Source organism: Mesocricetus auratus, unplaced genomic scaffold, assembly GCF_017639785.1.
Source record: "Mesocricetus auratus isolate SY011 unplaced genomic scaffold, BCM_Maur_2.0 Super-Scaffold_6730, whole genome shotgun sequence".
Lineage (NCBI taxonomy): Eukaryota > Metazoa > Chordata > Mammalia > Rodentia > Cricetidae > Mesocricetus > Mesocricetus auratus.
In genome coordinates, this window is record NW_024429184.1 from 117668712 (window position 1) to 117679436 (window position 10725).

At 41.5% G+C, this 10725-nt stretch overlaps 1 protein-coding gene across 1 annotated transcript in view; it reads right to left on the reverse strand.

Moving 5' to 3' along the window:
- The window catches only part of LOC101830682 (protocadherin alpha-C2), a 208236-nt gene extending 202859 nt beyond the window's left edge, over positions 1-5377 (reverse strand). The window contains exon 1 of the mRNA XM_040741941.1: positions 2881-5377. Coding sequence (XP_040597875.1) covers positions 2881-5268 — 2388 coding nt within the window. The 5' untranslated portion in view covers positions 5269-5377. The remainder of the gene's footprint in view (positions 1-2880) is intronic.
- Positions 5378-10725: the final 5348 nt, after the last annotated feature.

Sequence of the window (10725 nt, forward strand, 5' to 3'; positions counted from 1 at the left end):
ATCTCTCCAGGCCACAATCTACATAAACTTTTTAATATAATGAGTAAGGTCATTGTAGCCTCAAATGCCAATCAATTCAAGTTTTACTAACCTAAATAAAAGACAATTATGTTTATCTTCTACTTACAATTTTTCAGTTTAGCCTCAAAACATTCTCTCTATACTTCTCAATTTTTTTAATTCTTTTTTTTTTTTGAGACAGGGTTTTTCTGTGTAGCCCCGGCTGTCCTGGAACTTGCCCTGTAGACCAGACTTGCCTCAAACTCAAGAGATTCACCTGCCTCAGCCTTCCAGGTGCTGGGAATAAAGGCGTGTAACACCACTGCCTGGATGTTTTATCATTTCAATTGCACTTTCAGAGCCTTTTTCCATGGACTTGCTGTAGTTTTACCTTTAGTTGCTGTCACAAGAATCATAGTTTTCTAAGAATGATTTGCATACAGAAGGAATGGTCCCCTTTCCTCTGTTTTGTTTCTAGAAAATTTGTTAAGCAGAGTCAGCATCACATTTCTTATTTTTTAAGTCACATACAGGACAATATTTTCTTTCTTTTGACAAAGAAAACTGAAAAGGGTACATTACTCCAAATACAACACTCTGTGTGCTTAGGGTTTATTACAGGGCTCTTCATATGCTAGACTGTTAATATGTACTTGTAGAGTGAATGGTAATAAATACTGAATGTCCCTCTAAAGACAATGTTCTTGTGTATAGTTATGGAACTATAATGTAAGTGGGAAAGAAAATTTTACTTATGATTTCTGAATCTATTCTCTCCAATTGCACAACCCGACAAGATTTATCTCACACGTAGAGATAAATTCCAAAAATTATTTTGTGGTTATTCTTGTCCAAAGACTGGGTGTAATAATATTAATATTTGGGAAGTTGAGGAACCATGCTTTGGCCTGTGTCTTACAATGCTCTAAACAGCACATCTGTCAACGTATCACTCAAATCTCGGGAAGCTTAGCTGCCATTTTTTGTAGAATGTTTTGCAACAGTTTTTTGAAGTTTTAATATAATTACATCATTTTCCTCTTCACTTTCCTCCATCCAAACACTCCTATGTAGCTCCCTTGTTCTTTTTCAAATTTATGGCTTCTTTTTCTTATTGTTTATATACCTGTGCGTACGGGATACCTATACAACCTATACAACCTGCTCAGTCTGTATAATGTTACATATATACATACCGGTTTTCAAGGCTGAGCATTTGGTATTGGATAACCAGCTGGTGTGCTTGTCCCTGGGGAAGACTAATTCTCTTACTCCTCAGCTGCCTATCCTCTTTGTCTAGGGTTGGGACCTCCCGAGCTTTCTTGCTTGGTGCTTTCTTTTTACAAGAGGAATCCTAAGGGACTTTTCTGGATGTGTGTTTGAATATTTGGCCGACACTTTATACTTGTGCAACTTCAGAATTGAATATAAGAAATGAAACACTATATTAGAGGCAATGGAGATGGCCCGGTGGGTAAAGTGATTGGTGTGCAGGCATGGAGACCTAAGTTCAGAGCCCTAGCATCCACATGCCCTGCCAGTCTAGTCAAAACCATGAAGTACCTGACACACACAAAAAGATAAGGTACAGAGTAATTGGGGAAGGTACCCAACATTAATTACTGACCTCCATCTGCATGAACAGGGGAGCACACCCACAAACACACACACACACACACAGAGAGAGAGAGAGAGAGAGAGAGAGAGAGAGAGAGAGAGAGAGAGAGAGAGAGAGAGAGAGAGATTTAACAAGCTCTTGAATAAATGGTTAGGAGACTCAGAGAGACCTATATCAAAAGCATATCAGTTGGGTTGTTAAAACTGCTGTAAAACATACATGTGTGACTCACTATTGATCAACATGATGATTATGAATCAAACTTTGAAGACACCATTATTCACAACTGGTGTAAAGGATTTTCTTTTCCTTTTTTGTATTTCTACATTCATTTCTAGGAAGACTAGCATGAGGGATTTGTACATAGTACAATTTTGTTTGGAAAAATTACCTATCTCTTCCTCTTTTATTTTGATTTTCAAACAGTGTTTAAATTTTAATATCTGCAAAATTCTGCTATTGAAAACTACTTTAAGTATTTAATCAAATGCAATGGACTATACTAGAACCATTTTTTAATTAGTAATGATCCTTAACTTAGGTGATTTTTTTTGGTCTCAACAATTTCATCTGTAAAGGGAAAAAAGGTTCCCCTAAAATCAGAAGGATTTTAAAAACAGAAAATAAAGGGTTTAGGGGAATTGGCAAGTAAATGGAAGGTGCTCCCAATGAGTCTTGACTGGACCATGCAAGACACAAGTTCATGTGATAACCGTCTTTTCAGTCAGGGAACGGCACCAGGAACGTGTTGCATACTTTAATGTGGAAATTAAAGTATCACCAACAAATATATTTTAAATCACAGTGCTTAAAATTTATCTTTTATTGCCCACTTTGAAACTTAGCAGCGTAGAGAGAAAGCAGATGGCTTCTGTAACTTTACCTACAACCATCCATACAGAAGAAGATACTCCACAAAAACTGAGAGCCCATGTTAAAGGTGACCAGCCCCGTGCTTGCCTGGCATTTATGAAGTCCTCAGTACCATCCCCAATGCCACCACTACCTAAAGTTAACACTAACAGTGCTGAAATGTTTTAAAGCATTGTACCACATTGATAAAAGAATACAATAATTTGCATCTATATTGCTTCCTAGCTCCATGCATTATGCTACCGGAAATACTAGAGAATTTGCAAAGGTATGGTTTGTTATATGTCATTGAACACCCTGAATACATTTTAAATGCTATTTAAATAATGCTTTAAAAATGAAGTTAAATCTAAAAAGAGGTTGAAATCATAGTTCAAATTTGGACTTACATTACCAGAAAGATCCGAATTTACTTCTGCCTGTTCACATCTTTCCGATATGTTCAAGCCTGGAGACAGGCCAGGGCTGAAGGCCATGAGATCTGTCTTGGGCAGACCCTCTCCAGAGCACACTCTCTGCCGCCTCTGCTGCGAGTATGACCAGGTCCCCACCGCGCTGGAGCACACCAGCACAGGTTTCCCGGGAGCGCAGGCTCCATTGGTGGGCGTGGCCGAGCAGCGAAGTGCTGTGTACAGCAGCAGCGTGAGCACCAGCAGGCTGGACACCGCGCAGATGGCGATGATCAGGTACACGTTGACATCCACCAGCGACGCCTGGGGGCCCACTGCACCAGTTAATACGGGCAAGGAGGCTTTCTGAGTTTGTCCGCTTTCCACCAGAGACACCAACACGGTGGCAGTGGCGGTTAGCACCGGCTCGCCGTGGTCCTTCACCAGCACCAACAAACGCTGCGGTGGAGCATCCGCCTCATCCAGGGCGCGCGTCGTGCTGATCTCACCCGTGTACAGGCTCACGCGGAACGGACTGCTTGCGCCGCCTGTCGGAGGTTGCAGCTCATAAGACAACCACGCGTTGTAGCCAGAGTCCGCGTCCACTGCGCGAACCTTTGTCACCACGTGCCCTGCACCCACTGACCGTGACACCAGTTCGCTCACTGTGCCACCTGCCTGAGGCCCCAGCAGTGCGGGCGCGTTGTCGTTCTCGTCCAGCACGAACACCTGCAGAGTCACATTGCTGCCCAGGGCAGGCACACCAGCATCGCGCGCGCTCACCTGGAACTGCAGCAGCTCCAGCTCCTCGTGGTCCAGAGGCTGCAGCGCGAACACCTTGCCGCTCTCCGCGTGCACAGACACGAAGCTCGACAGCAGGCGCTCGCCCACCCTCCGCTCCACCAGAGAGTAGGACACCAGCGCGTTCTCCTGCGCGTCCGCGTCCGTGGCCGACACCGTGAAGATGTGCGCGCCAGGCGGGTTGTTCTCCTTCACGAACACCGTGTACTCGGGCTGCGCGAACGCGGGCGCGTTGTCGTTCACGTCAGCCACCTGCACGGACACGCTGGCGGTGGCCCACAGCGAGGGCGAGCCCGCGTCCCGGGCGGTCACCACCACCTTATAGTCAGCTGTGGTCTCTCGGTCCAGGGCGGCGTCCAGCACCAGCGAATAGTAGTTCTTGAAGGTGGACACCAGCTTGAAGGGGACGTGAGGGCTCAGGGAGCAGGTCACCTGCCCGTTGACGCCTGAGTCCAGGTCGGACACCTTGATGAGGGCGATGACGGTGCCAGGTGGAGCGTCCTCTCTGATGGGCAAGGATAAGAAAGTGATCTCCAGCTCCGGGGTGTTATCATTTATGTCTAACACTTTCACCAAAACTTTGCAGTGGTTTGACATCGGGGGAGTCCCTTTATCAACTACTTTAACTTGAATTTCATAGGATTTTATTTTTTCATAATCCAGATCACCGATCACTCTAATTTCTCCTGAAATAGAATCCACTTTGAATTTTTCTTGAATGGCAGGAGAAACGTCTTTGCCAAAGGAAAACACAACCTCACCATTTACACCTTCATCCGCATCAGAGGCGTTTACCGTGGCCACCAATGCTCCATTCGCTGTCGATTCTGCCAGCTGAGCTCTGTAGACGGCCTGGTCAAACAACGGGGCGTTATCGTTAATGTCGAGCACAGTGATGTGAAGCCGAACTGTCCCCTCCAGCTCCGGCTTGCCCCCGTCAGTGGCTGTCAGTAATAACTGGAGTTCTGGTGTCTCTTCTCTATCCAAAGACTTTCTCAATTCAAGTGAAAGGGATTTACTGAGTTCGTCTGTCGTCTCTGCCTTCAAACAAAAGTGTTCAGTGGGGCTCAGCGTGTAAGTTAAAAGAGAATTGACACCAATGTCTGCGTCCGCAGCGCCCTCTAGTGGGAACTGCGAGCCTAGTTGTCTATTTTCAGGAATAAATATCCTTTGTTCTGAGCCTTTGAAAACCGGCGGGTTGTCGTTAATATCTTTAACCTCCACCTCCACGTGGAAAGCCTGCAGCGGCCGGTCCACGATCACCTCCAGGTGGATGCTGCACTCCGCGCTCCGCCCGCACAGCGCCTCCCGGTCGATCCGAGAGTTCACAAACAAAATGCCATTCTGCAAATTTACCTCCAGAAGGTCCCCGCGGTCCCTGGACGCCACCCTGAACAGGCGGGGCACCAGCTCCGCCAGCTCCAGCCCCAGGTCCTGCGCGATGCGGCCCACGAAGGTGCCGTGTTTGGCCTCCTCGGGGACGGAGTAGTGGAGCTGGCCGATCCCTGCCTCCCAGGCTGCGAGGAGCAGAAACGACAGCAGGAGCAGGCGCCGGGCTCTCAAGCCTCGGAGCCCGGAAAACAACATCGCAAAAGCACTGCACCTTTAGTACCGCTGTCACTGCAAGACCACACTTTGTAACTTCATGTTTTCAGTCACTTGTCTCCTCACCATTTTTGTCTTTTCTCGGCTGATGACGAAGCTTCCTCCCTTCGGTTTTATCAGTACCTCATTTCCAGTTTCAACACTTTATGGTAGACAGCGACATCATGTGGCTAATGTGGATTTTACATCCATTCATTGGTCTCAAAGTAGTTTCTGTATTTACTTGCAATGCACTCAATTCAATCATTTATAAATTTCGTGATTTGAAGATCCAAGGCAGTTTGAATGTTATTTGCGAGTATGTAATTCAATATTGTCATTGAACTATAATCTTAAAGTCATTACAACTGGGTTTGGGAAAATTAAAGATATGCTTAAATAGTCTCTATATCATTGCATTTTAAATGATTGAGTTGGAGGGGCTTGGTGATGCATGCTTTAGTCTCAGCACTAGGAGCGAAGGCACAGGCAAGCGGATCTCTAGGGTCTGCATAGTGAGTTCCAGGCCGCCAGCTAGAACTACATAGAAACCCTCTCTAAAAAAAGAAAAAAACAAAAGGAAGAAAGACATATTGGCTCACATATATTAATTACTAGATATTTATAATTATATCTGAAGTTTTAACTTAAATTCATTTTGACCACTAAAATCTACTTTGTTCCAAGACAGTTTGGGAACTTATTTGTAAACTATATGATCATTTATATGTAAATTTGCAAAAGTATACTTACCAAATACATATTTGTGACCATTTTAGAGGATTTTCAGAAACATACTTAACATTTCTTCTCTGTGTGTGTGAATAACTTCATATCTATTATATCAAGTGAAGATATTTGAGGTTTTATCTTTCTGTTTTTTGCAACATAATGACCTATGAGTTTTGTTTTTTAGTTTTTATCTGATTGTTTTTATTTTTTTGTTTTTTGAGGCAGGATCTCAGTGTGTGTAGACCTTGTTGCTTCAGAATTCTCTGTGTAGACCAGGCTATGTGAGCTTGAGGCCAGCCTAATTTATTTAGCAAGTCCCAGGCTAAATAAATGTGAGACCCTATTTCAAACAAATGTGGGTTATTTGAGATAATAGAATCTTCAGAGTTCTTTGATAAAGGTTTCTGAAACTTTCTATTTCATTACCGTGGCTACTTCTTTTTGTTATTTCCAGTACATTTGAAATTGCAATAGAATGATTCATCAATTAAATAGAAAGTCTTAGAAAATAAAAAAACTGGTAAAAGTAACAGAAGAAACGTTTAGAGTAGGAAATACAGTGATCATCATTAATTTTCATATAATTTTGTTTCCTGAAAGTTGTCACCACACTGTAACTATTGCATGTATGCGTCAAATGGGCCTGGGGTCCTTAAGAGCATTTGTTTCAGGACACATCCCTCTCCCTTAAGTTGATTTCCATCCACAGATGCTCAAGTCCCTCATATAAAATGGTATAGAACATACCTATGCATGTCCTCCAAGTCACTTTATATAACCTCTGAATTATGATATCTAAGGCTATATAAAAATGTAAACAGCTTTCATATTTAACTGCTTAGAAAGCAAATCCTTCTCTAGTTCATCACAGATACAATGTTTTTTCAAACTTCTCTAGCCACATTTGGTTATACTTTTAAAAAATGTGGCATCCACTGTTATAGAGGATTGTGTGTGTGTGTGTGTGTGTGTGTGTGTGTGTGTATTTCTTGGTGTGAGCCTAAGCATGAAAGTGTGCATATCTTCACAGACCAATTCTGTTTTCTCCCAAGTTATAAGAAACTGTAAAATAACAACAACTGCTTTAATGTCTCTGGAAATTGTCTCGAGGTTATAAAACTCTTTATTCAAATTCAATTCCTTGCCGGGCGTTGGTGGCGCACGCCTTTAATCCCAGCACTCGGGAGGCAGAGGCAGGCGGACCTCTGTGAGTTCAAGGCCAGCCTGGTCTACAGAATGAGTTCCAGGACAGCCTCCAAAGCCACAGAGAAACCCTGTCTCGAAAAACCAAAAAAAAAAAAAATTCAATTCCTTCAGTTTTATTGAAAGAGTTTTAAATGGCAAACATAAAGAAACCAACAGAGAATCACTGGAGTAGTCCTGAAAGTTATGGAGGGAGGGGAAGTAAGAAATGCTTTTAGTCTCTGGTAGTTGAATCTGTGATTTTGACCATGCTTAAGAAGTACTCTACAGGGAGATGGCTCAGCAGTTAAGAGAACTGGCTGCTCTTCCAGAGGAACTGGGATCAATTCCCAGCATCCACATGGCAGTTCACAACCATCTGTAACTCCAGATTCACGGGATCCATCTCACTCACACAGACATTTGCAGGCAAAACACCAATGCACATAAGTAAAAATAAATAAATCATTTAAAAAATACTCTACAACTGAGTATCATCTCTAGCATCACAAAGGAGGAAATTCTGCAATATGAGAGACAGGGAACAGAACTTGAATGCATAAACATGAAACTTTTTATACTTCAAATGGGAACACAAATAAGACCAACAGCTTCTTTCTAGAAAAATCAACACAGGCTAGAAGGCAAAAATAACACTCTCTGTTTGAAGGAAAGAAGTGTTACCAAATACTCAGCAAAAATGTATTTTGAAAATAAAGTAAAATGAAAATATGTCCATATGAAAAAGAAAAATACAATAGTTAAAATAAAATCCCTGTAAAATTGTGGGATTTTTCAAAAAAGAAAGTAACAAAGCTAAAAGATAGAAAGAAATTGCATGAGAAAACATGCTAAAAGAAATACAAAATAGAATCACACCCAAAACTATAACAAAATGTCAATCATTTGTCACTCTGTCCTGAGGGGAGAGAAGAGAAAGAGGTTGATAAATTATTCAAATTAATGGGTAAAATAAATCCAACTTTGGCAAACAAAATAGGGAATTAAGCAGGCACCAAATATAATAAACCCAAACGGTTGAAGCCAAGACACATGGCAGACATATTCTGTACACATCAGGAAAACAATTGTAATTACAGTGAATTCCCAGAAGAAACTAGAAACAAAGAAACATTACAATATTTTAAAACTGTTTAGTGAAAAGAGATATCAACTCAGAAGTCTAGATACACCAAGAGATCATTCTTAAATAAAAGGGAAATGGAAACATTTTTATATGACCAAGAATTATGGTAAGTTATTATTGGTGCACTTGTGTTCAAAAAAACAAGAAAGGGTCTCTATGTAGAAAAGAAATGAATGAAGTTATCTTGAAAGATCAAAAAAGAAGAAGGAAACTGGGTGTGGTGGTGTTTGCCTTTAATCTCAGCATTGGGGAGGCAGAGGCAGAGGATCTCTGAGTTTGAAGCCAGCCTGGTCTACAGAGCTAGCTCCAGGACAGCCAGAACTGCAAGAGAAACCCTGTCTCAAAAAAGAGAGAGAGAGAGAGAAAGAAAGAATTCAGTGCACAGAAAGATGAATAACACAACAAGCTTTTCTTGGCTTGCAACTATGAAGGGTAGAGGAATGCAAAGGATGGAAATATTTTAAATTTCATGTAACTGATAAGATAATGGCATATTTCGTCATGATTTTGTTAGTAAACAGATGAAAGGTATATATGATATAAATACATAGAGAAACGAATAAAAAAATCTATACAAAAGTGAAACAACAAAACCCTGAAAGTAATGAAAATGTAATTCAAAGATATGATCAAGAGGGCTAGGGAGATAGCTCAGTGATAGTGTTTACCTTGCAAGTTTGAGGACATGAATTCAAATTCCCAGAACCCATGTGAAAAGCCGGATGCAGTATCACAAGACCACCTCATCTTCCGTATGCATGATGAACGAGGAATCTGCTTTAAGCAGGTGAGAGGTAAAACTGACACCCAACTTTGTTCTCTCTCCTCTACAAATGGGCATGCCTGTTCTCATGAACACACACACACACACACACACACACACCAAAAAGTAATCAATACTTTGTTTTATTGGCAGGTGTGTAGATGTAGAGCAATTGAAAAATAATCAAAAATAGACCAAGCAAATTCTGACAGAGGTGCAAAAGCAATGAGCTGCACAAAAAAACAACCGTTCCTGCCGGGCGTTGGTGGCGCACGCCTTTAATCCCAGCACTCGGGAGGCAGAGGCAGGCGGATCTCTGTGAGTTCGAGACCAGCCTGGACTACCAAGCGAGTTCCAGGACAGCCTCCAAAGCCACAGAGAAACCCTGTCTCGAAAAAAAACAAAAAAACAAACAAAAAAAAACAACCGTTCAGTAAATAGTATTGGATAGGGAATTGGGAGTTAGGGATAAATATGACCAAGATACACTGTACACAAGTATGAAGTTGTCAAATAATGAGTAAACAAGTCTCAAAAAAGAAACATTGTTTAAGCAATAGAATGCCCAGAGGCAAAATACAACCCCACAAAACTAACAAACATGGCACTCAGTAGATGGCTCAGAAGTTCAGAGCAGCAGCTGCTAATTCAGACTGCACCAGAAAACTCTAAGATACACTTTCAGTAAAACTGAAGGATACTGAATCAGTACACAAAATACCAGTAGTCTGGGCCTGGAGAGACGCTCAGTGCCTAAAAGCACCCACTGCTCTCCCAGAAGATCCAAGTTCAATTCCCAGTACTGAAATGGCAGTTCACATCATGTGTAACTTCCAATTCCAGGGGATTTGATGGTCACCTCTGGCCTCTTCAGACGTCATGTGGTGCACAGATGTATGTATATTCACGCAAAACACCCATACAGGTAAAAATAAATAAATAAATAGATCAAGCTGAGTGTGTTAGCATGTGCCTTTAATCCCAGGACTTGGGAGGCAGAGGCAGAGGCAGAGGCAGAAGGATATCATTGAGTTTGAAGCCAACCTGGTCTACATGGTGATTGCAGGACACGCTTGGCTATATAGAGAAATGCTGTCTCAAAATAAATAATTCATATTAATACAATGTAATATATTAAGTATATAGTATTTTAATATATATTGAATTTGGTAGCCTTTGTAAGTGACAACATTGAATTTAAACACAAAAATTTAGGAAAATATCGCATTCATGATAGTACCAAAAGTGATGAAGTATCTAGGGATAAATTTAACCAAGGAAGTGAAAGATTTCTACAATGAAAACTTGAAGACATTAAAAAACAACAAAAATACTAGATTGTGTAGAAATCTTCCATGTTCTTAGATTGCAAAATTAGCATCGTGAAAATGTCTATATTATTAAAAGTAATCTACACATTCAGTGAAATTTCCATTAAAAAATATTAATGTTGTTCTTCCCAGAATTGGGGAGAAAACCCAGCCATTTAGAAGGAACAACAAAAGGTGACAAATCACCAAGGCAACCCTAAGAAGAACTAACCCACCTGGAGGCAGCACATCACCTGACCTCAAATTACACCAAGGGTTACAGTGACAAAAACAGCTGGATACTGGCATAAAAACACACAGGTAGA